The 23,834-nt window shown below is 47.5% G+C and overlaps 10 protein-coding genes and 2 non-coding genes across 12 annotated transcripts; 6 read left to right on the top strand and 6 right to left on the bottom strand.

Annotated features, from left to right (window-relative positions):
- The first annotated feature begins 399 nt into the window (after window positions 1-399).
- Window positions 400-1,840, top strand: SPPG_00467 (uncharacterized protein). Its single transcript, XM_016748792.1, has 6 exons — window positions 400-549; window positions 610-730; window positions 793-853; window positions 927-1,030; window positions 1,103-1,149; window positions 1,209-1,840. Exons 1-6 carry the CDS (start codon window positions 464-466, stop codon window positions 1,663-1,665), a joined length of 876 nt encoding a protein of 291 aa, XP_016612803.1. The 5' UTR covers window positions 400-463; the 3' UTR covers window positions 1,666-1,840.
- Window positions 1,728-4,644, bottom strand: SPPG_00466 (uncharacterized protein). The gene is made up of 3 exons (XM_016748791.1): window positions 4,533-4,644; window positions 3,176-4,440; window positions 1,728-3,117 (listed from the first exon to the last, which is right to left on the bottom strand). Exons 2-3 carry the CDS (start codon window positions 4,368-4,370, stop codon window positions 1,838-1,840), a joined length of 2,475 nt encoding a protein of 824 aa, XP_016612802.1. The 5' UTR covers window positions 4,371-4,440; window positions 4,533-4,644; the 3' UTR covers window positions 1,728-1,837.
- Window positions 4,645-5,432: 788 nt separating this feature from the next.
- On the bottom strand, window positions 5,433-6,083 carry SPPG_08852 (uncharacterized protein). Its single transcript, XM_016756992.1, has one exon. The coding sequence runs from the start codon at window positions 6,006-6,008 to the stop codon at window positions 5,490-5,492; it is 519 nt and encodes a 172-aa protein (XP_016612801.1). The 5' UTR covers window positions 6,009-6,083; the 3' UTR covers window positions 5,433-5,489.
- A 1,074-nt stretch (window positions 6,084-7,157) lies between these two features.
- On the top strand, window positions 7,158-9,750 carry SPPG_00465 (uncharacterized protein). The gene is made up of 4 exons (XM_016748790.1): window positions 7,158-7,695; window positions 7,921-8,446; window positions 8,510-8,902; window positions 8,961-9,750. The coding sequence occupies exons 1-4, from the start codon at window positions 7,567-7,569 to the stop codon at window positions 9,701-9,703; spliced, it is 1,791 nt and encodes a 596-aa protein (XP_016612800.1). The 5' UTR covers window positions 7,158-7,566; the 3' UTR covers window positions 9,704-9,750.
- A 197-nt stretch (window positions 9,751-9,947) lies between these two features.
- SPPG_08851 (uncharacterized protein) lies at window positions 9,948-10,537 on the bottom strand. Its single transcript, XM_016756991.1, has 2 exons — window positions 10,271-10,537; window positions 9,948-10,212 (listed from the first exon to the last, which is right to left on the bottom strand). The coding sequence occupies exons 1-2, from the start codon at window positions 10,335-10,337 to the stop codon at window positions 10,052-10,054; spliced, it is 228 nt and encodes a 75-aa protein (XP_016612799.1). The 5' UTR covers window positions 10,338-10,537; the 3' UTR covers window positions 9,948-10,051.
- Window positions 10,538-10,969: 432 nt separating this feature from the next.
- SPPG_10017 lies at window positions 10,970-11,041 on the top strand. Its single transcript has one exon. It is a non-coding gene; the product is annotated as a tRNA-Met (tRNA).
- Window positions 11,042-11,061: 20 nt separating this feature from the next.
- On the top strand, window positions 11,062-12,794 carry SPPG_00464 (uncharacterized protein). The gene is made up of 2 exons (XM_016748789.1): window positions 11,062-11,393; window positions 11,471-12,794. Exons 1-2 carry the CDS (start codon window positions 11,172-11,174, stop codon window positions 12,650-12,652), a joined length of 1,404 nt encoding a protein of 467 aa, XP_016612798.1. The 5' UTR covers window positions 11,062-11,171; the 3' UTR covers window positions 12,653-12,794.
- Window positions 12,773-15,168, bottom strand: SPPG_00463 (uncharacterized protein; the record flags this gene model as incomplete). Its single annotated transcript, XM_016748788.1, has 9 exons — window positions 12,773-12,978; window positions 13,045-13,090; window positions 13,159-13,416; window positions 13,475-13,527; window positions 13,598-13,700; window positions 13,763-14,044; window positions 14,125-14,154; window positions 14,224-14,831; window positions 14,895-15,168. 9 exons carry the CDS (start codon window positions 15,166-15,168, stop codon window positions 12,773-12,775), a joined length of 1,860 nt encoding a protein of 619 aa, XP_016612797.1.
- A 304-nt stretch (window positions 15,169-15,472) lies between these two features.
- On the bottom strand, window positions 15,473-16,430 carry SPPG_00462 (uncharacterized protein; the record flags this gene model as incomplete). Its single annotated transcript, XM_016748787.1, has 5 exons — window positions 15,473-15,744; window positions 15,805-15,837; window positions 15,915-16,052; window positions 16,139-16,178; window positions 16,278-16,430. 5 exons carry the CDS (start codon window positions 16,428-16,430, stop codon window positions 15,473-15,475), a joined length of 636 nt encoding a protein of 211 aa, XP_016612796.1.
- A 168-nt stretch (window positions 16,431-16,598) lies between these two features.
- On the bottom strand, window positions 16,599-16,681 carry SPPG_10016. The gene has a single exon. It is a non-coding gene; the product is annotated as a tRNA-Leu (tRNA).
- Window positions 16,682-17,045: 364 nt separating this feature from the next.
- SPPG_00461 (uncharacterized protein) lies at window positions 17,046-19,062 on the top strand. The gene is made up of 3 exons (XM_016748786.1): window positions 17,046-17,761; window positions 17,852-18,394; window positions 18,450-19,062. The coding sequence occupies exons 1-3, from the start codon at window positions 17,494-17,496 to the stop codon at window positions 18,557-18,559; spliced, it is 921 nt and encodes a 306-aa protein (XP_016612795.1). The 5' UTR covers window positions 17,046-17,493; the 3' UTR covers window positions 18,560-19,062.
- A 1,921-nt stretch (window positions 19,063-20,983) lies between these two features.
- On the top strand, window positions 20,984-23,615 carry SPPG_00460 (uncharacterized protein). Its single transcript, XM_016748785.1, has 10 exons — window positions 20,984-21,127; window positions 21,253-21,354; window positions 21,447-21,557; window positions 21,606-21,700; window positions 21,802-22,003; window positions 22,085-22,222; window positions 22,301-22,645; window positions 22,921-23,012; window positions 23,097-23,248; window positions 23,312-23,615. Exons 5-9 carry the CDS (start codon window positions 21,891-21,893, stop codon window positions 23,240-23,242), a joined length of 834 nt encoding a protein of 277 aa, XP_016612794.1. The 5' UTR covers window positions 20,984-21,127; window positions 21,253-21,354; window positions 21,447-21,557; window positions 21,606-21,700; window positions 21,802-21,890; the 3' UTR covers window positions 23,243-23,248; window positions 23,312-23,615.
- Window positions 23,616-23,834: the final 219 nt, after the last annotated feature.

Raw genomic sequence — 23,834 nt, 5'->3', positions numbered from 1 at the left:
CTACTACAAGTCCAACAGTTGGATCAAAAGGGCCAAAGGAGATTAAAGGAGGGAGACAATTCCAAACGATCGGATGCAAAATGGGACATTTATTATTACTTGAACGCCCAAATCTAACATTTTCTATTGTATTTCACGCTGTAAGTGTGCTAAAAAAGTGTGAAATGCATCATGGCCTTTCAACCGCGGTTGTAGTTTATCGTTCAGGATTGAGAATACATCCATAGGTTTTATGCAATATATCGTTTATTGATGCTTGTGGTTTCATCCAATAACTCAAAATACCCAAAACCCAAAGAAACAAAAGGACGTGTCACGCTCGCACAGTTCATGACTCGGCTGCCAAATTCATCCGCCCTTGTTGCAACATTTAAAAGACCACTCGGCCCCCATCGTCGTCGTCGTCGTCGTCGTCGTCGTCGTCGTATTATTTTGTTTTAACCACTGCCAACGATAAACAGCAATGCCATTTACCTATGACAATTACAAGGACATTCTCGTCGCGCTTGACGGGCCTGTCGCCATATTGACATTCAACCGGCCCAAGTAGTATGTACTTTCAAAATTTCCCCAGGTTTAACAAAAAGAAATATCTAAATAAATATCCAGTCAAAATGCATGGACGGAAGAAATGAACAAGGAAGTCATTCACGCCTTTGAGCAATTTGATCTGGATGACCGAGTTCGGGTTGTCATTGTGACGGGAACGGGTGGAGCGTTTTGTGCTGGTGTACGTTCTAAAAGAAAGGCTTGACAATGTTGATGTCGTGTGTAAACCAGTTTGTTTTTTAGGCTGATTTGAGAAAAGGCGATTTCTCTACAGACGGACGATACCAACCCATTACCATCAACGGTGAGCCTTCATACGCAGCACTCGTACACTCGTTCACTCGTAACCAATGGTTTTTTTTTTTTTTTGACAATAGACCATCGTGATGGAGGAGGTCAAGCCTCGCTGGTCATTCAGCGATGCCGCAAGGTGGTGATTGCGGCTATCAATGGGCCGGCGGTAGGCGTTGGGATCACCATTGTACGTTTTTCTTGTCTGTTGTTTAGGAGAAACGAGTATGTGGCTTACACAAATCATTTGCATGTTGGATAGACTTTGGGAATGGACATCCGAATTGCGTACAAGGATGCAAAGATTGGGTAAGAGAATTGTACAATGTCCCAAGGTCTATACCGTACGCTCAAACTGCATATTCTAGTTTTGTCTTTGTCCGCCGGGGTATCGTCCCGGAAGCCACATCCACCTACCTTCTCCCCCGCCTTATAGGCCACTCACGTACCATGACCCTATTCCTAACCGGCAAGGTGTACCCCGCCCACTCTCCCCTTCTTAGTCTCCTCTTTTCATCGCTCATCGACACACCGGACCAAGTTTTGCCCGCTGCTCTGGAGCTCGCAAAGGAAATTGCAGGAAAGACGAGCGCAGTCAGTGCAGCGTTTGCCAAAGCTCTGGTTTGGAGACCAAAGGCGTCCCCAGAGGAACAGCATCTGTTGGATTCAAAGGCCATGTACGCGACTGGGAATGGCGCAGATGGGAAAGAGGGTGTCAAGAGCTTTTTGGAAAAGAGGCAGCCAAAGTTTGCAGGGACAGTCACAAAGGATCTGCCAGACTTTTACCCTTGGTGGGATCTTGTCGACGTCAGGTCCAAGATCTAAGTCTATGTAGGGTAGCAGCATTAGGACGCAATTGGCCACGTTCTCGATAAAGTCCAAGAAAAGAAGGATAGACAGGTGGTATCCTAGCCCCAAAAATTCGCAACAATTCAATAAACAAAGCTGTGGTTTCAAAAACAAAATAAAATACACAAAAAGAACCACATTATAACATTCACCACATCGACTCATCAACTGCACCTATCCATCCCACAAACTTTTTGCCAACATCACTCTCCAACCCCACAACCTCATTGACGACATCAGCCAAAACTTTTTTCATCTCCCCCTCATTCTGATCCGCTTCACCTTCTCGAGCCGCCAACTTTACGCTCTCGCGCTGCTCAATAGACGCATGAACGAGTTTCCCAAACAATCTTTCGTCCTGAATAGTTTGTTTAAGGGAAAGGTACGTATGGAGACTGGCGAGGAGAGAGGGGAGTTGATCTCTGATGGCGTATTGGGTGGATGTACTTGTTGAGGGAGTTGGAGAGGGTGGCTGAGGAGGGGCTTGGACGGAAGTGTCAGGTTGTGGTTCGGATTCAGATTCGGATTTGGGAATCTGTTGAATCCCAGCGACGCTCGCAAATTCTTGAAGCAATTTCACATCTGCGTCCAAGAACCCTTCCACCCGTTCTGCCCAGACATCATCTGGAACATCATCGCGGGGTAAAGCCAACAGAGAACGAAACCTCCCATAGGCATCTCCAACCCTCTTCTTGATCCTTCCAAACAGTTCAGGGTGGACGACTTCCAACCGAAGCAGTTTCAAAGGACCGTCCTCAGCGCCTCGGATGGGAACACGAAACCGCCCCGTCCACTCTTCATCATCGGAATCCATAATTTCAGATGTGGAGAGCACAACCGCCTCAACGACCTCGCGAAACATTTGGCGTAACCGTTTAGAAGACGACAGAAACCGGTGCGTAATGAGTGCTTCCCATTTGTCGTCGGGGATGGCGGAGCGTGGGGCGTACAGTGCGCGAATGAACCGGTTGTAGTCATCATGCGATGTGAGGTGTTTTTGAAGAAGGTTAAAGAAAAGGGGGTGCTCGGTTTCCAGGTTGCGGAGGTTCGCAGGGTCAGAGCGGACTTTGACCACGACTAGGCCAGAGGTGTCTTGGTCGGACGGAATTGCGTCCTCTTCTTGTACTTCGCCGAGAGGTAATGCCGAACTCGACAGCTTGGCCTCATCAATGTCCAATTCATAAACAGCAATCTCTCGTAATTGCTCCAACAGTTGACTCGACCTCATATACTTTTGCACCCCTGCGGCCCACTCTTGGTCCGTCACGTCCGCCGGGGCGCTGAAAAAGAGTGTGAGGAAGCGCTCATACTCGGAGGGCGTCGGAGATGTCGGGGTGTGCTCGTGATCGTGCGTAGGGTGATCGTGCGTATGGGGGTGATGATGGTGCGGCGTGAGGGCCTTTTTGACGTTGGCAAAAAATTGGGGATCTACGTAAAACGTTAGTTCGGAGGTGCTTGCGAAACGTAAACAAAATACATTACATACAGTCACTTTCCAGCCTAGCCATCATTTCCGGAAACTCTCTCATCTTGACAATCGAATCCAGCCACTCAACCTTTTTTGGTTCCTCCACAGCATTATCCTCCTTGTGTATCGCCTCGTATTCGTCCTCGAAACTGCGATCACTTCCTTCATCGTCAGAACCCTCTAACACCTCTTCATACATATCATACCCAACCAACTCTTTCAGAATCGCCAAAAGGCTCGGTCCGTCCTGCATCTTAGCCCCAATGGACCGCATCCAGGTTAAATCGTCCATATGATCACGGGGAATGTAAAATAGTTCTTGGAGGTTCTCCCAGTCTGTTTCACTTGGACAGCAGCTTTTGCGAATGTTTTCGAAAATGTCTGGATTGCGGGCGAAAAGGTCCCGCATTTCATTCGGGCGGTCCATCATGGCAACGTGAAGATCATATGCAATGTAATGGCCATTAAGACAAACTTCGGTGGGCTCCGGGTCAGGGTCGGCTTGCATGGGGCTGGCAGGGGTAGAGCTCATGGGCGACGGGGACTTGATTTGCAATTTCGTATCGAACGGAGAGATGTCAAGGTGAAGAGGTGCGGGCGTTGGAGGAAAGTACGGATGTCCGCCTTCTGCCACTTCGGGAGGTGGCGAAAAGGTGACTTTGCTGCTAGACCTCCTCGAGAGTTTGCCGCCCTCGGCCGCAGCGGCAGCAAAGGACGTATCGCCTGCGACAGATTCTGTAGCAATCTCTTCTTCACGTATTCCAAAAGCATCTTTAAAGTCTTCAAACAAGTCGGCATAATCAGTCAAGAACGTCCTGATGGCCACCAACCAGTCGGTATCAGATACGATGGAACATTGGGCCTTGAGGAGTTCAATGAATCCCGCATAAAGGGGAGACCACTCTGGGTGACTTTTTGTGTCAACTGAGATGCCCAAGTCCTTGAGGACTCTGAGGGCTTTCTTTGCGACTTTGTCATCAACGTGATCAAATGCCTGTTGGGCCCGTTCCAAAAACTGGACATGCCTCAGAGCATTGTTGGTGAGAGCATTAATCCTCCAGGTGTGAAAGTTGACAGCGAGGGGAGATGTGGCCACGTCCATGACCGAGAGCTTACGGCGAGGTGAGAGAACGGGCGCCGAGGTATCCACCCACTTTGGAGAGCTACTCTCTCGCCGGTGATGGTGCGTGTTAATGTTGAGCAGGTTGGCCATGTTGATACTGGCGATTTGTTTTTGAAAAAAGGCTGCTGAGAGCGCGACTTTTGCAATTTAACTTGTAAACCTGCAAAGAACAGAACACACATGTCACTCTTTCCGTTCGCTTTCCCTCGTCGCTTACTCCCATCACAAAATTCAACATACACAATAACATACCACAGAAATAATTAAGAAACATACGCCAGCGTTTGCTTGCAATTTCCTACTCTAAAAAGCGTTTTGGTTTTGCTGCCAGTAGGCAAAGGGGAAACAAAAAGGACACAAACGGGCGAACGAAACTCTAAAGCAAGTCCAAGTCATTTCTGTGGCCTTCTACTGCATTCTAATCATTATTCACACTACAGTGCACTCCAATCACGTTCCACCCTCAATGTGTATTAATGGAATGCACTCAAACGCATTCCATTCATATGCAATCCTATCACGCGACGTTTGGTGACGTCACAAACGCGCGATTGTGTCAGCAACTGTCATGTGAATTATATATGCACGTGATTAGGCTTAAAGTTTGGAGAAGGTGTCAAGTCAGTGTGCATTGTGTTTGGGCATTATGGATTTAGATATTTCTGCCCATTACAATGCTCTGGCATGCCTACGTTGGATGCTTGAATTCATGTTTCTAACCTGCATGAAGAGTGCCAAGCAGGGCTTCCAGCGAACTGCACATCGACATGTACGTGAGACGACGTCAGAGAGATATACTTGTATGCCGGATGAGGTCACCAGGTTCGTCCCTGTAAACCGAGGCGTTGAATCACAATGTTGCAGTACCCAGCACCAGAATTCAACTGCACTAATGCGAGAGAACAAGTGATCCAGTGAAGGTGCCGAGAATAAAGGGAATCCAAGGATCACACAACCATCATTCAAAGCATTACATCGATGGGTTCATGTGCGCCGTCATCACATTGGCAAGTCCGGGATTGCGATCATGTGCGCAACCAGTGCCATTGCTCAGCGATTGCTGGACCTTAGGAAAGACTGCATTTCATTGATTTAGTGTGTAGACGCCAAGGGAAATATGGCAAAAGATCGACTCCAACGTTTCTGCATTTGGTCCAGTAAAGTCATCATACTTGTACACATGTAAAAGGAACTCGTACGCCCCACACATTAATAGGTCGTAATCTGAGGCTGCTTCCATATTCCCCATGCAGGGACCCTCCCCACAACCCTGACTTGCTTGCCATCCCTTATTCCCCGCTTTTCATCAACCATCCACCAACCCTCTCTCCATACCCGCGTTGGGCCCCTCAGCAACACTCCTCCATCCTCTACCCTCCCCGCAATCCACCCAATTATACCCATTCCACACGCCACCATCCCGCACACAATCAATGTACCACCAAAGATGCTTGTAATGACGCGGGGGCGAGACGCTACGACATAGCATACGTACGTCACCGTGTATCCGCACAGTGGATAAATCAGCGCTTCGACAGGTGGAATGTGCGACATGTATTGGGTAGTGAGGAGTGCAGAAGAGCAGATACTGATTGGAATAACCTGGGAGCCTACCAGGCTATGGCGATGAGATGCATTTCCACCCGTCGGGATCCTCGGGTGTTGCCCGACACGTGGAACATGACCGACTGATTTTAACAAGGACCCTATCCAAGTCGCTCGCCTCATCAACACTCTTGCTGCTGTTGGAAATCATCTCAATCCAACCTGGAATATATGCTCCAAGTCGACATTAGGTATTATCTATTTATAGAGTTGGAATATGAAAAATAGTAACAGGTCGAAAATGACATTAGGTAAACGAGAGGCTTGACATGGCGCAGTGTGGCGTCGACCTTGCTGTCGTTTTTCTCCTTCAAACGGCATCGTTTGAAGGCTAGAAAATTGCGGAGATACTCAGCTCCTAGGCAAATATGTTCTTAATGGTAAGTACTTTGTACATCCCCACAAACACCCGGAAAGCAAGCCCTCACTCAGCAAAAGAGAGATGATGCTTTCACGAAACAACGATTAGTCTTGAAGACCTATCTCGTGGTTACAATTTTGCCCGTGACTGATTCTTTTGAGGGGGCTGATGAGTGTTTGGAGGGATTTTGACATAGTTTAATAATGCTTTTGATCGGATTTGCTCATCTTATTTTTCGTTCACGGGTTGTAGGATACGACATGATACGGCACGAGTCGGAACGCAGACATACGCAAGTTTGGTATGGTCAAGTGGTAAAAGGAGTATACCAGATGCACTGACATGGAACGAGGACGATTGGTCCATATGGCGACTCTTTATGCAGTCCTAGGTCCTACTCTGATGCAACAGCATGAGCACTGTGTTCATCACATTAGGATATAAGATATGTGTACTCGAGTTTCGCACCAATAAGATAGAACTTCTTGTCTTTTTTATCATGTCTGCGATGTACTATATTCAAATTATTTCACGGATGACTGCATGGGTTTGGATCTCTACTTTGATGTCCAGCATCTTGGCCAATGGTGGGATTGAAGAGCAGGCAATCCATTGCAGGGACCCCGTAGATCTATTTCGTTTAGAACTGTGAACCAAAACCGTCGATGCGGATCATGCAAGGAAGGGCCCGCCGGCAAACCAACTCGTAAGGATGAGCAGATCGTAATGGTCATCAATCCTCTCCTCGTTCAGCAGCAGCATCAGCAACAAATTGCTCAAAGGACGACCAATGCTAATAACAGATAAAGAACAAACGTAAAGGAAAAAGTCACCACACGTGTGTTGCGTCGCCCACAAAAACTGAAAACAGAAACATGAAGGGAAATCGCGCGGTACGCCCCCCCCCGTGTTGCGAGGACTCTCCGCCCCGACACGCCCAATCCATTTCGGACCTTTTTGTCCATTTTGTACTTTACATTTTGGACACCCATCATCAGCACATGTGCACATCCTACCTACCGCTATCCAACATATGAACAGTCTCTACCTGGTCAATAACTAGATTTTGCATTATACAAACGTTTCTCGTCGTTTGCCAACGTCACGCTATCCCTACCCACCTTCTCCGGACACTTGTTGGTTCTGCGCTTTGAACGCCGTTGCCTGTGAAAGGGGCAAATCATAGGTCCCTTGTCCTCACTTGTATTCTCCGTCCCTCGCATCTACTCTACTGTTAAGAAGTACGGTGGCCGTTCAGCTTGTTTCTTCCGTTTCGGCATCTTTTCCCATTCTGGGGATAAAAATATACCCAACTCCACAATGACGATTCGATTCCAGATCGAAGAGGAGGGGCGAGAGCATTTCTCAAAGGTTGCTACAGCCTTATGGCGTAGTAAGCGGTGTGTTGTTGTTACGGGTGCTGGGATTTCGGTTTCTGGGGGCATACCGGTGAGTGAGTGCTTTTCCTGGGTTTTGAGATTGTCATGATTGCATGAGAAGAAAAACATGAGTTGTGGGAAGATTGGGTCGTTTTCAATACGAGATGGGGGCAGATGTGGTGTGGAATGGGTCTAGGATGGGCATTGGCATTCTGGAATGGGGACCACGGTCATGGAAGGAGACATTTGGCACGCCATGCTAACAATTGGCTTCTTTTCATATTCCCGTACACAGGACTTTCGGTCCGCCGACGGTCTCTACAATCTTGTAAAAGAGAAATATCCCAACGCTATTGTCAAAGGCAAAGATCTGTTTGACGCCACGCTTTTCAAAGACCCAGTGTCCACATCCCTCTTTTACACATTTATGGCGGAACTCAAGCAAGTCATTAACCAAGCCAACACGACTCCTACACACCACTTTGTCAAGGATCTTGACGAACGAGGACAGCTCCTTCGCTGTTATACGCAAAACATTGATTGTTTGGAGCTAAGATTGCAAATGTCGTGCGATTTGAGCAATAAGCAGAGCGCGAGGATTGTGCAACTGCATGGGGATTTAGACCATGTTGTGTGTACAATCTGTCAGGCCATGTTTGACTTTAGCGATACCTTTCGAGATGATTTCAAAGAAGGCGGGCCTCCGTCTTGTCCGACCTGTGTTGAGATGGAGGGAGTGAGGATTGCAGCTGGCAAGCGGCCTTTACCTATTGGGACTTTGAGACCCAACATTGTTTTGTATAATGAGCATCACTCGCGAGGTGAGCTTATATGATCATTTGAATTTATACGCACGGCACTGACTTGCTTCCGTTCCTTTTAAGGCGATCAAATCGCCGACATGACTGCTTACGACGTCAAGAAACGCCCTGATATGCTCATCGTCATGGGAACATCACTTAAAGTAGTAGGCATCAAGCGCCTCGTCAAAGATCTCGCTAAATCTGTGCATGAGCTGCGAAACGGCCAAGTAGTATTCATCAACAACACGGAAATTGGACATAAGGAATGGGACGACGTCTTTGATTACCATATTTTAGGCAAAACGGATGACGTTGTCGCTGAGTTGGAGCAGGAAATGAAAAGGTTGGATGTGATCGCCCAGCTGAGAGCGCAAAAGTTGGCGAGAGCGCGAGAGCAGAAAGAACTGGCGAGTTTTGTAGAGAGGGATCCTACCCGGGACCTTCAGCTACCAATAATGGCCAACAATGAATCAGGTAGGCTCCTTTTCAGTTTTGTCGTTTTCATTCTTTTTCTCACTGCGGGTGGGTGTAGGTGTAGATCGCCTCGTAGAAGTTGGCACCACCGACCTGTCTGCCGGGGCCCTCATGAGTAAACCATCGCAGTCAGCGTCCTCTAAAGCCACACTAGGGAAATCCTCACGCAAACCCAGCAAACCAACAAAGACCAGAGCAACGCCCAAGACCGCAAAAGGCAAAGAATCATCATCCTCCGGCAAAACCAAGGCCGCCTGCCCAGACATTCTGTCATTTATGCAAGTCAAAAAACCCCAAGGGTGTACCGACAACAAATCCGTCACACTCGACCCTCCTCGCGGCCGATGCGACGCGTCCGCCAACCGAGACCGTTCCACCACTCCCACAGGCAGAGAGTCTACCTCCCCACCTCAAAGCCCCAGCAAACGAGGCGCCAAATCTGCACCGGGGAGTCCAAGCAAGAAGCAAAAGATGGTCGTAGAGGTTGAAGAAGAAGATTCGTCCGTTCCACCCCTTATCCGAGAAGAATCGGTTGCAGATGAAGAAACATGTATGCCACCCATCCTCCTAACGGTGCCTCCCAAAACAAAACCACCCCGACAACCACGGAAGAAACCAGCGGCAAAAAAGCCCCCTGCAAAGAAAAAACCGGCTGTCACGCAGCAACTACCCATTACTTGTACGCTCAAGACCGTCAAACCCCGAAACACGTTGACATCGATTGTAGCAGGGAAACCAGATGTCGATTCTCCGCCTCCGTTATGTGTACGCAAGAGTGCTAGGTTGCTAGCAAAGACATAGCGATTGTATATATTTATATAAACGCAATAAATGGGCTTAATGTGATATAGATGTGTATCTGTTTTGAGCTCGCGCTTGCTCTCCGTTCCAGGGAAGGTGAACAGAAAGAAGGATCAGGAAGCGATTGCGTTCAGCGCTTATTTCGGAACTTGAAAGTCTCTATCCCTTGCGATATCCTGAAAAGTCCATGTGCTCTTCCCCAACAACCATAAGGGCGCGCAAAAGAATACAGCAAGTCGAATAATACACTCTTACGAAAATATATTGCAAATTACACCCATAGAATTAAATGGTAAATAAACTGTCCATACACCACTAACAACCCAAAAACCCAAATCTAGTGATATCCTACTTGCGTGCCCACACCCGTTCCCCTTCCTGCCGCTCACCCAATCCCTCAAACTCAGTCACACGCTCCTCCCACGAACTCTTGAGACTTCCGACCGGTCGTGGCCGTAGTCTCAGCTCCTGGTCTTTGAGAAGATGTTTGGAGGCAACGTATACGCCGACTGCATAGAATAACGAGTTAGGCTACTGGAAAAGGAGAAAATGATGTTGAATACGTACATCCGAGCCCTGTTGCGAGCATCCCAAAGAGGGGGTAGCATTCCGATGGAAGTGATTTAAACGACATTGTGTTGTGGTCGAGTTTGCCTTGAGTTGACTTTGGTTTTGCTTTGTGTTTTGTGTTTGCTTTGCCGTGCTCGTGCTTTGGTTATGCTCTGGTACGAATGAACGATTGCTATACTCACCTCTTCTTTATATAACCCATATCGGAATTCCCCGGTTCATAGCAGGTCGATACCCTGCATAGGAATCAGCCATTGCAAAGGCAGAGAGTGAATCATGATCGATGCACCCGGAGGAATGGACGCGTCAACGTGAGTCAGTTTAGGTAAGCGTGAATTGTTTATTTGTTGATCGCTGTTTGTAGAGAAAGAGTTTAGTGTGGTTTGTTTAATTGGGGAAATGACAGATATTATAGGTGGCGTGCTAGAAGCATCCAAGTTGGAAGGCAGCGTTGGCAGGATATGGCATGTTAGAAAGACGTTATATTCGTCTTGAATAAAAGACCAGTGTGCGGATATTGTCGTTGGGCAGAGGGGTTCAGTGCGTGCTAATGTAGGGTGAGGTGAAAGAAAGTCTGCATTAGCTAAGATGGATGAGGGGGAGCCACGTATTTTCGCTTGAACAACACTGTTGCGCTTATACGTTGGATTGTGCTTTTAGTGTTCACGAGTTAATTTCCTCCCAATATTTCAAGACAGCACCATAGCGCAGAGGAAGCGCGCAGGGCTCATAACCCTGAGGCCCCTGGATCGAAACCAGGTGGTGCTACTGCATCGCGGGCAGCTTGGTTTTTTTTTGGCTGTTACGCAATTAGGTGTCCTCCTTTGCGTGCCCTTTTTTTGCGTCCATGGCGCTCTGCGCAAGTTGTCCACTCTGAAAGGAAGGAGACCTGCGTGGGATGCGCAGCCTCCCACACGAACTCCAATTCAACATTTTTGCGCAACTCGAACTAGGTGACCTCCTCAACTGTCGAGTGGCGACGCGGGATTGGTACCAAGTGACGACCACCCTCCTCTTCAAAGACCCCGACCCTTGGCGTCTTGACCGTCTTCTGTCCACCCTCCGTCGATCCCGTCAATGGCGAATCGACGCACGCTCAAGAGATGCAGAATCGAAAAAGGCACGTTCCAAACATGCATGGTCCAAATGTGCAAACATTCCTATCATTAACATTGCAAACCCATGTGCTCCAAACAGGGCGTCGTCGGTGAAGATATCCTCTCCTGTTACCCAGGGCATCACGTCAAGACCCTCCGCCTAGGCCCCCTAAAAGGATTCAAGAGCCGGATCGACAATACCTTTGTCAATGACTTTACACGCTGCTTATCCTTTGATGGCTCAATTACTCACCTCGTCTGGCTGGATCTATCCGATTGCTATCTAGTCAACGACACTGCGTTCATTCATCTCATCTCCTCTAGTCCGTATCTGGTGCATCTGAACGTCTCTGGATGGTCGGGGTTATCCGACACCGCCATCAAGCACATTGGAGAGTGTACACGACTTCGTACGCTGATTCTCGGGGTTATCTTTGAGAATTGTAGAGCGGTTGGAGATGCGGTGCGGGGGAGTCGGAGGACATTGGAGGTGTTTTGTGTGGATAGTGGTGTTGATTGGGTATGCGGGAAGATTGTTTTGGATGAAATGGCGCTTACCACTCTTTCTGTCGCGAGGATACCAATGTGTAATGATGGGTTGGAGAAGGTATTGCGGTGTGGAAGGTTACGTGAACTGTGTTTAACGAAACAGGAGAGTTTGCCTTGTCTGGCGAGATTGGGAGAGTGGTGTACCAAACTGGTGTCGGTTAACCTTGCTCAAACCAAGTTCCCACCGTCAACACTCGCCAGTCTCAAAACATGCCGTTCAACCCTCCAATCACTCAACCTAAGTTTCTGCTCGAACGTTACGGATGCGGATCTGGAACCTCTTGTGCGCGATCTTCCGTACCTTTTGTCTTTCAAAGTGGACGGATGCATGCTGCTTACCGATGCGCCCATCATCACCCTCCTCCACCACAGCCCACTCTTAACTGACCTACATTTTAAAAGCACGAATATCACCTCCACAACATTCAACGCAATAGTCAACGCCCATTGTGCAAACCAGCTAGTACATCTCTCTGTGAAACATTGCGTGGGCATTCATGCCGATACCCTCCTTACTCCCGAGCTCGCCCGTTTATCGCGTCTAGAGAGCTTGGATGTCTCGGGGTTGGACTTGACGCATGTCCATGTGGAGGTGCTCGCGCGTGCGTTGCCGAGGCTGAGGGTGTTACGGATTGTAGGTTGTGATGGCGTATCTATTGAGTTTGCTAGGGAGTTTAAAGAGTGCAATGCACTTGGCGAGAAGATTGCTTTGGTGGATGTGTATGGTGTGTGAAGGACAAGGGGATTTATATAGCGCTCATTATTTGAGCATCATGTTTAGCTTCATTTAGAGAGCAATGTAACATAGGATTGTGCATTCGAATATCCTTATTGCTCAAGTCGGAGGATCTTCCTATTCACCTCTTATTCCTCGTTTTCCTTTTACACCTTTCTCGTTGTTGGCTTCATTACGTTTCTTGCCCTTTCCATCTCCCCGTCCGTACATGTTCGGCTTGTGTCCCCCACTGGGTCCACCTCCTCCTGGTCGGTCTTTTGGCCCGTTACCATTGTGATCCTCGTCGGTGTCGGAAGGGACCGTCCAGACATACGTCGTGAACCCTGATGCGACAGATAATATTAGACGACGGCGAGTCCACACCATGCTTTTGCCAGTTTTCAACATACCTGAACATGTGGCAAGCACGTCTCCCATTCTGTTGAACTTTGCGAGCTGTCACAAATGCAAAACAGTCAATATCATCTACTAAGAGTAGACCTCACATCCTGCCAACCACTCACACATTGGATCCCACCCACTCGAGGATCTGCAATCCGCGCAACACACTCCACACCCGTCAAGCCCGGACAAAATCGAAACACATCCACCGTCCGTCGATCCGTGGTGGTGTCCGGGTATCGCCCAATCACAAACAAGTCAGGGTGCACGGGGGACCATGTTGCGCGGATGGCGGTTAAATGCTGGAACGGTCGGTGCGGATGTGACATGATGTAGGATGGGGTGGAATGTGTGAGTGGAGTATCATACAGACGACATTGCTAATTGCAGACATAGTCAGCGGGGATTGCAAAATAGGGAACGAAATGGAGCGCTTACACTATCCTGAGAGGTTGTTAAGAGAGTATACGGCGCAAATGTTGAAAATGTGGCTGTAAAAACATTGGGTCAGACTCACCTTCCAGTTGAGTGATACGGATTAAAGAACGGTGACTATCTTACCTGCCGTAACGACGCCTTCATGTTCTAATGTGTTTAACGGTACACCAATGTCGCCTTCCTTCCAGTCCTTTTTCATCATACGAAGATCCCAGAGTTTAACTACCTACAAGTTAATGCATCAGTATACCATGCTCACCCATGTAGACAAAAAATAAGCTAACCTACTCTATCATTTCCAGCCGTACAAACAACATTTTCTTCCACAGGATGAAATTCGACATCATGGCACTTGGCTTTATGCAGCCGTCCACTCCAAATTTCACATCCATCCATATCTGCCAGCGTCGCATACCCGGTATTACTGCCCACCATCAACATCTGCAGACGGGGAGAAATGTCGAGAGCTGTATACCATTTTTCTCGGTGGAGGGTGTCAAGGAATACTCGACCGTGTCGACCTTCGAAATCTTGTTTGCGGACAGTGCCGTCGATGGATGTGGTGTAGATCTTTGCGAAATAGTGAAAACAAAAATGTATGGATGATCAGCGGATGACATATCGTTTGAAGATGATGTTTGGGCATATACCATGTTAGCTTCTGTTGGGTGGAATCGCATCTAAATTGTGCAGCCGCTCGTTTTAAGCAAAGTAGCAACACTCAGACAATTAACGTGGTCAATACGTACCGCTGTAATAGAGCCACCCGGCCCCCTCCCATACAAGTACGGAACACTTTCCCCATCATTCGTGCCATCATCTCCATCCTCCTCAACATATCCTGCATGTCTTGCATTCTTCTCGTAATCCCACCAGACCAGATCACCTCCTTTAGACCCCATTGCCAACACCGCGGGAAATCTCGTGTCTGGATGCCACTCGATACATGTCACCCGGCGATCAAAGTAGGCTGCGGTACGCGAGACACGCAGTTGACGTATACGCGCGGCATAGGTTGGAAGCGACCAGGATGCGAGAATGTGAGACGTGTGCAGAGGGGTGATTGTTCCCAATGGGCTGAGGAGGTAGGCTGATGGATGAAGGGTGTGCCGATATGGTCGGAACGGGTTGAAAATGGTGGGGGTCGTTACGTCGTTGATGGATCGAACAGAATGTTCAATCGGTTGAGAAAAGGTAGATTTGGATTGAATAGATGGAGTATGTGCGGATTCAGTTGCTTTTTCCTTTCCTTTTCTTGTGCGCGAAGCCGGAACGGTGGGCGGTGCAGCTCGAGCAGAGGATGCCGCTTCACTTGATCGTGTCCTTCTCGTGCTACGAGTAAATGAAGGAGCTGAACCTAGCATGTAGCAGCTTACTCAAACTACCGGCCCGCTATTCGTATCTCACGAATTGATCGTACCTTGATATGCAAAAGACTCGCGGAGTTTTGCGCCAAAAGTCTTCAAGCGACTTGCCGATGAATCCTCCTCCTCAACTAGCGAGTCTTGCTTGGCGCTCCCAATATCCTTGTCTTCTCCCTCGTCTCCCTCGGCGTCGTTGAATGTAGACTCGTCGTCGTCCTGGAACACCTCGAAATGGTCGCTTGACAGATCACTTTTCGTCCGAGCGATCCGCTTTCTGTTGGGTTCCTGAGCACCGCTTTCTGAATCATGTTGTCGTTTCATTGAAGGCATGGCCCCTTCACACCAAACAAGCAAGATGGGCTGGTTGGAAGAGGCAATTCACAATCGCAAGCGTCATAAACTCTAATTATTCCGCGCTTACGAAATAGAACATTCGAAATTCTGTGCAAAAACCTTAAGTCAAAAATACTAAAGTCAATCTCAAAATATCAGTTTTTGGTGCTGGTAAAGCAGAAGACAAAGAAACGGATAATAACATATTCATATCATCGCTCTAAGTCATCCAGCGACCTGATGTACAGCACGAGAGATCCACAAGTACTATGACAATGACAAACATCCTCCCAAGACTCATCTAATCAATTACATGAAGGGGGAATTCCCGTCCATTCCACTGCACACTCCCATTCTCCACATTAAGTTTATCAAATAGTTTTGCTAGCACTAGAGAAGACCGAAGGAGACCTAGTGGTGGTATCGACGTTCGCCTGTCGTCCAGCATCCACGTTGGCGATAGATTCAGGGCAGAAGGGAGGGGATGATAAAGACGACCAGATGTGGCGGACATGTAGAGGGAGGAGGGCGAGAAGGGGTGGACATGTGAACCTGCGTACGTGAGCTGAGAGCCTACATTGCCACACATTAGGCTCCATATTTTATCGTTGACAAAAAACAGCACAAACTGACCATCTGGCGTTAAATCTTGAAACACAATCGGAGCTACTCCAGCAATGCATAAGACAATCGTCCCACTGTCCGCATGCTCAACAAAAAACCTAGATGCGGAACGTACTCACCATCCTCCGCCTGGACATAATTCATCTCCCGTCCGCACGGGCTCACATATCGATAGCCATCTCGGGCGTGAGCTTGCTGCAAGTCATTCAAACGGAGTCGTGAAAAGAAGAAATCGAGAAACCGTTTATCCTTGAAGCCTGTAGCAAGTTTGATATTTAGAACACCTTTCGAAAAAAAGTAACAGTAAACACCGCAACACATGTTATGTAGCTTGTAAACATACATGTTGTAAAGTTTCGAGGAACAGTATCATGCAAAAACAGCTGCACAAAGGTAAAACGAACGGCGTTATTACCAGAAGCTTCACTATGCCCATGGTGATTACATTACCAAGGTATGCAGACAGACATGCATCAACCAACCTGCCCATGGACATCAATGTAGTAAAAGTACTCGCGAATGGGTGGCCTTGCATTCACTACTGTCTTTAGTGCCCTTGCTTGCAAGTTTCTTCGCCATGGACCAGAAGATGTTATCGTGCGGCGAATGGGCACAGTGGTCGAAATGCTTTGCATGAGTGCCACGCGCGCAGAAGGGACGCCGACAACTTGCTGAGCAACTTTGTTCAGGAAGGATGCTCTTATGAACCTCTTCTGTGCATGCCGTAAATATTAGGTGCCGAGTCTGTGCTGGAGGAGGATTCAGTGGCCTAAACGACAAAAAGCAACACGGTATCTGCGGTATGGGTGCTGTGAGATTCGAACTCACGCCTCCGGAGAGACTACGACCTGAACGTAGCGCCTTAGACCAACTCGGCCAAACACCCATAGAGAGCTCAAAGAGATTTTGTCTATTATAACCCTAATCCAACATTCACGCATTCAGCCGACATGCCGTCGCCGTGCTCAGCCATGTAGTTGACGTTGGTTTTGGCAGCAGGCGGACAGGCACCTGTTCAAAATACTCTCTATTGCTTGATTCAATCATTAATGGATGATATCCGAAATCTGTTCTTCTGCTTCATCTAATTCAATTGGATTCTAGGCATGCAATTAACGGAATGTGAAGCGCCTTCTTTGGTCATTGACGGCATGACATCTGACTGCGTTCATTGTGATTTCGGTTGTTGGGGCCGTTCATGAGACTTGTTTGCCAAGCGGAAAGTGAACAAGTCACGCGTACGCGAATGATGATGCACTTCTAGGGTGTGGCTTGGCCCTCCGATCCCAAATCTCCTCCCAATCCGCTGCAGCGCTCGCCCCTCGTGGAAAAGCTACGTACATTGACTTTATAAAACTTCCCCGCAGCGTTCGTTTTTCTTTTCCCCCAGTGGGTTTGACTTGAAGCTCTTTACTGCGGGCTTCTACGACTTCTTAGCGGCCGCATCTACGTTGTCAACTGCCTAGCCAGACTCAAAGGACGAAGTTGTCTTTACCTACGGCCACTGGAAAGTTCCCCTTATCTATATTCGCTACGTTTGATTACAAAAGAAATACTATGGCTGTTGATACGGCTACGCCCCGGCCAGGCCGTGAGCGGAGGTATGTGAGAGGACTTTGGTGGAAGAGGCGCAAACCTGCAGCTGAGAACTGCGGCAGTAGCTGGTCGCGCGGTAGGGCGTAATAAATCCCTCTAAAAATGGGTCGCCTTTGCCGTAGGTCCACTGTTGGTGGAACGACTCTGGGAGCTCCTGCGGTTTCGACCTTGACAGGTGTGGTGGTCGAAACGCCTCCCCGGTTGCCAGTGGTTCACCTGGAAGCTGCTGCGCCGTGCAACGACTCTTTGCCGGTTGCATTGCACACACCCTCACCCAAAAAGAAGCGATGGGTTGCGTGCAGGGATTCTCTTGCTAAGCGGTTACGCATTGGGAAGGTTGGATCTCGACGGAGGCGTCGTCACGACAACAGTAAGTCTGGATGCTATACATCAGTGGATCAGAGAGATAATATTGCAACCTGACTCCAAACCGTAACTGACGACACCCTTTCCTCTGCAGATCATTTCACAGATCATCCTATTGTTGCCACGTCAAAGCACGATCCTGATTTCCACAGTCCGCAAGACATGAACCCTGGATACCACATACCCCGACCTCCCTGTGCTTTTTCTGAAATTTCCAAAAATGAACTTTATCACGCTATGATAAACGCATCGACGGACCAACCCCATCGGATTCACATCATTCATTACGCTTCGACTCGTGGGAACCGAATGGCCCCAAGAAAGATTGTAGCGGGTGAATCGAATCTCACGAAAAATGATCGTCGGTTGAGGCAGCACATTCGTCGTACCGGATGTGCTCAGGAATCCATCAAAAAGTTTGAACAGGTTGTCCTCAAGCATGCTTTTGTCGCTGAGAAGGATGACCAGGACGAAGATGGATGGGTTCGACTTGATGCCGCAGAAGTAGTGGAAACGGAGTTTGCTGTAAAAAATGCAAGCTCGCCAGATCCCGGGCCCATCTGCCTAGAGATTAGGGATAGTTTTCTCCGCTTACTTGTTCACGCCATGTGCCGTTATTATTTACTTCCTTCTCACAGTAAGTTTAACGTCCCAATAATACTCTGATTTGCATACTGACTGTGAATCTCCAGGTGAGGATACCGTGGATGGCAAGCGCTTTACTTACATTCATCCTCCTGGGTCGTCTGCCTTTGACAAGTTGCGCCCGTGCAAGTCATTTTTTGATTACCTCTTTGCATGAGCAACTTGGACAGGGGAACGTGTCGATAGACACGATTCGGGTCTGGATGACCAGAGATTTATCGCATTGGGTGAATGCGGTTTAGGTGTATATGAATGGCTGACCAGGCTTTTGGAGTAACTTATGTTTAGTATAATAAGGTCGTGCTTATTATCTGTTGATATCTTCATCTTGTGATATGTCATCTATGAACGAGCCGCCAGTGACATTACCGTCGGTGGATGCTTCCTGCATGACACATTCAAAGCGGATCAGTTGTTTGTGCGGAGGGACATGAGCTTCCGAATTTAGAAGGGCAAAGAACCATCGGTCGATAGGAGATGCAAAGTCTGGCGGTAATCATTTGCCATCAAAAGTATTTTAACTATCGACTTTATCACAACTTCTGGCGTTATTGTGGTTTGAAAATACTTTCTAAATGATGCGATAATAAAGACTTTTTACTGGGATGTACAGATAATTCAGTGTATGGAAAAGTGCTTCCGTAGGCAATAAATAAAAACACACTGCTTCTTCTGCTATTTGTCAGGTCTTTTGTCAAGTTGCGTCGGGGGGCACTCGGACCTACACTTAACCAATGGGTTAACCTTTTTTGGAACACTCCAACCGAGATTATTAACGTGATGTGGGCAGTGACTGCGTGCATTTAAATTGAGTTGATGCACTATAACCAACATATTGGGTGTCAACGGTGTAGGAGTGGTAGTTCTATAAATGCAAGTAATCATCTGTATCCACGTACCTTTGAGATAGTAGATATCAACAAATACTCTTTATCTTTTGGAGTCATTTCATTTTTGGTTGTCCTGGTAGACAGATCGCTGACACTTTTGCACGTGACAGTTGAAATGACACAGCCAATACATCACGTGCAATCACGGGTCTCGCTCGCCAACGTCCAACTGCATCTAAAAAACGAGCAGCATATCTTTTGCAGGTTGATACACTTTGAAAATAGCAGGGTGTTATACTCTAGCGACAATCTTCCACGCTATCACTGATCTCCAAAGTTACACAATGCGTCAAGACAAGTCATTCAACGTTCTAGAAACAGCACTGCAGGTTTTGATCCACCTGCATTCCCCCCGCCTGCAAAAGGACAAGGGAATTCGTCCCGGAATCCCGGAATTCTTTTATTTTTTTTGAATGAAATATTACCGATACACTGCCTCAACAGACACGCAATACATCGCGCCGTAACGGCAATTGTAAAACCTAAACATGATGCAGGCGAAAAGTAGGATGTGGCGTGGCAAAAATCCTTTTCGAAAATGAATCACCCTTGTCCAAGATCTTGTATCTCTTTTCATCTGGGCGTCTCGCCTCTCTCCTCCCTTCCCTTCCTGCCACAGGCTGTCATAGGCTGAAACAAAGCTCCCAGCGACTGCCATCCATGAACCAAGTCAATAAAGTAGAAAGCGCAGTCAGTCGGGCAAAAAAGTGTTGCCCGTCGGATCACTTGGATGATTCAGGGACAAGACACTGGCAAAAAAACTTGATATTTATCCAATATTAGCGTTTGTAAAAGTGTCTTTTGCATCTCCCAGAGATTATAGCGTGGAAATTGAAGGGCGAACTTCAAACAAAAGACCCCAATGGCCCAGCAGTAGCGAACCAATGGGAAAATAGGTTTCGCATCAGATGAACAATATCCTGGTAATGGGCTTTCCTTGCATTGTTCCCCTTTGACACATGGCAACGTGCAATCTCGATTGGCGCTCCGAACCTCCCTAAAATGAATCACGCACGTGACTATTCAGATCGTCTTTATGATACGTCGTACAGGATGACTCAATCATGTGATTTGCTAATCTCGAACGCCTCGAAATCCAAGCGTGTGGACGCGTGGGTTACGGGTTGATTGGCAGTCGAGCTCGTTCTTTGGAGGAAAACTCCCTTTTTCGCGTACCACAGAGGAAGCTGGACGGGTGGGCCGCTGAGCCTACCATCGCCCTTCGATCGTTTTGGTTTTGTTTTTCTTTTTTTTGCTCAGCGGTTCTGAAACCGTCGAGCAAAGTGCACAGCCAAAGCACACACAGCTTCTACAAAACCATTGTCAAATATAAAACAAGGCAACAAAGCGAACAAGGGCGTTTCGACAATTTGTAACTTTTTTACGAATGGTTTGCATTGTCCCTGGATCTGGTGAGCAAATCACGTTAGCTTTTGTTTGCAAGGAGTAAGAATGGCCATTATCTGTGTGGCTCGGGTGGAGGCTTTGGCGTAGTTTCCAACATCCCCTACCAGAAACAAAAACCGGGTAAAAATAGACGGTCTCCCAGCAAGGGTTGCAACCGCGGTAGACAAGGTACTCCCGAGAGTGCAGTCGGTCCAGTTCCCTGTCTCAAGGACCACATTTACCAAGTGTTCCAGTTATACGGATCCAGTATCCATGGATCCCAAACGCCCACAAATCCAAAAATCCTCTTGTCCAAAACTCCCGGCTTCTTTAGTTTCCTCCCCGTTCAGAGGCCTCACTTTCCCGCCGTCGTCGTCGGGTTGTGTTTTGACCAGACTTTACATTGTCTTTCTTATCGAGTTTGCAAAGGCTACCAGCTACTGTTCCCGGTAGGTCCTTGCCCCGTTGTCACAGGCCATCCGCTGGAAACCCTTCACATCAAAACGGATGGACTCATTCAAAAGAACAGACATGTCTTTCCAGCTCTAATTTCACTCATCCTTTGCAAGCGCAGATGGAATAGGCTAATCATCAAACCCGTAAAGCAAACAAGTATCTCTCCATTTTTCTTCATTCACTTTTGGATCGCCCTTAAACAAACTCGATTAAACAAAGGGTATTGTTCTGGTTTCGATTGAGTTTTTACTTGTTTACTCTTCTCGGAGCTTCCGAACTGTATCCCGCACTGACAGTCTGCTTCGTCCGTAGTTCCACGCTGTTATTCAAGTTAAACCATCCAATCAACACAAAGTACAAGACCCTTACGATCCATCAACCGCCGTTTGCTATCAATCATTCTACGCGTCTCTCGAAGCCGAGGTAAGCTCTCCAGTATACAGCAGGTTTTATAAACTGACACCTCCGAAGCTTTCCAACTTTTACTGCTCAGGCTACATCAGTGAAGTTCCAATTCCAACTCAGCACTCAACCTTGCTTATTAGAAATTATTCCTGTAGTCACAGGTAAAGTCCGCATCTACGTTAAGTGACATTTGATGTAAATTCAGCTTTTAAGGAACTTAATTTCCAATTCCTTTTGTGAATACTTTCCGTCTTGTTTATAGACGAGATTGCCAGATACCGACTTCTGCTTCCTACACTGCCCGTGTAAACTTTCTCGCCCTTGGTTTGACGCCAAAGAACAGATGCCGTCATGTCAGATCAGGGATCCTCGTCAAAGGAGGTCAATGAATTCTCATCGGCCGTGCCTACATCTTTGGAGCTGCACAGCGTAGAGCGCGGCGAAGAGGTGGATACATCGTCAAGGTTGTACTCGTCTGATTCTTCACCGAGGCTACTTATCTGACATTGATCATTCTTCATTCCCAACTGTGCTTTTGTTTCTAGATATCAACTAATAATCATACAGCAGCCACAGCGGGGGAGATCCTGTGGTTTCGGAGAGAAAATAAATAGGCGACCCATTGACCCGTGCTGCATAGTCCAGCTAGCATATCTTAGGGATGACAATGAATTGGATTCGAGGTGAAGCCAAATGAAATCATCAACCAACCTTCAAACCTAGGCTAAATGTATTTTGTCTGTTGTTCTATCCACTTGCAGATTGGAAGTACTTAAAGATGTCACCATGTTTGTGGCCCACGCAACCTTGTGGGACGAAACCGGAATCCAAGACCGCAACATTGTCATCCATCCCCATTCACAACATCTACCCATCCCGTCTTCACAGTTTGTCTCAATCGGCGGAGAAGACCTACCTGTCCCCTACGGCCAATCACCTGCTGATTCCAAACCTTACGTTGGAACGCTTTTTGGCTCCCTTGTGAGTCAGTGTCATTTTCTAACGGATCTCAGCGGTACGAAGGGAGCGTATTTCGTATTCCCAGAGCTCTGCATCAGAGTTGAAGGGACCTTCAAGTTGAAGATTATATTGAGTAACTTGGCGAGGTGAGTTCTTAGTTAGCAAGCAATAAAGTGGGCTCTACGGCCTCTTGGCGGACTCGGATGCGCGTTGCTTGGCCTAAAGCGTCGGTAATACAGAGGACGCTATTGCTTTATAGAATGGCGGACACAGTGCAATTGGGGAAGCTAGCAGCCGCCATATCCGAATTGTCTCCCATAACAGCCCTGTCCAGGGGAAGCGCGTGCTATTTATTCTTCCCGCGCTTGGTACTATCCACGCAGCCCCCATATTTATTCTTTTATTTCAAATTGCAATCTAGCATCAAGAGTCGAGGTGTAGCCACAGTCATGGCGACGGTCTTCTCGGATGCCTTCATCTCATACAACGCAAGGTTTTTCCCTGGATTACAAGGTTAGACTGTGAGACTTTTGCGTATCATTGTCCACATTGCCCACACTAGGTCAACCACCGTTGCTTTTGCTACTGGATATCCAGAGACATCGGATCTATCAAGGCACTTTTCACATCAAGGGATAAAGATTCCGGTCCGTCGCAAAACAAGAAGGAGACGCTTATCCTCTGCTGCAACAAGTGAAGCTGGTGGAGAAGATGAAGAAGAACTCGAAGAGGAGAAGGGCTAGTGTCAGGTAGTGGCCAGCAAGGAGAAAGTTCAAGGCAAGCAAGAACTGATCCACGCGTCATCGAGATAGATATGGAGATTATGGGGGCGATATTGGGCAGGAGAACGAAACTTTCAAGCGGAGTTTGCACATGCATTAATATGGGGAGCTGATTTAGACTGCGGGATGTATGCTTTTACCTCTGCTGCTTTTTAACCTATCGCGACCTCGCAATCACTTGTTCGTTGTTGTTGTGGGACCCTTTTGTAGAGATTCGTGCACGGCGTATTTATAGAGTAATCAATGTAGAGCAAAATTCGGCGTGGTCTCGAGCAACTGTGCTTTGAGATTGTCATTATATAGAAAACACTTTTATTTTTTTATTCCTCTCCTCTGATATTTTTCTTGTAATGGGCTATGGGCTTATTAAAGTTTGAGTTTGTTACCTGATGCAAGATGTAGATCCCTTGATGACGTTATATAACTGAGAGATCACCGATTTCGCTATTATTGTCTTTGTTTTGGCGCTTGGCCGAGACCCATACCCATTCAAGGATTTGGAATCAACCTTATATCCATTGTTTTGCCATTCAACAAGAAGAGAGAGCAACAT

Source organism: Spizellomyces punctatus (genome assembly GCF_000182565.1).
Source record: "Spizellomyces punctatus DAOM BR117 chromosome Unknown supercont1.1, whole genome shotgun sequence".
Lineage (NCBI taxonomy): Eukaryota > Fungi > Chytridiomycota > Chytridiomycetes > Spizellomycetales > Spizellomycetaceae > Spizellomyces > Spizellomyces punctatus.
The sequence above is the reverse complement of the archived record's forward strand: the minus strand, read 5'-3'. Positions and strand labels throughout refer to the sequence as shown.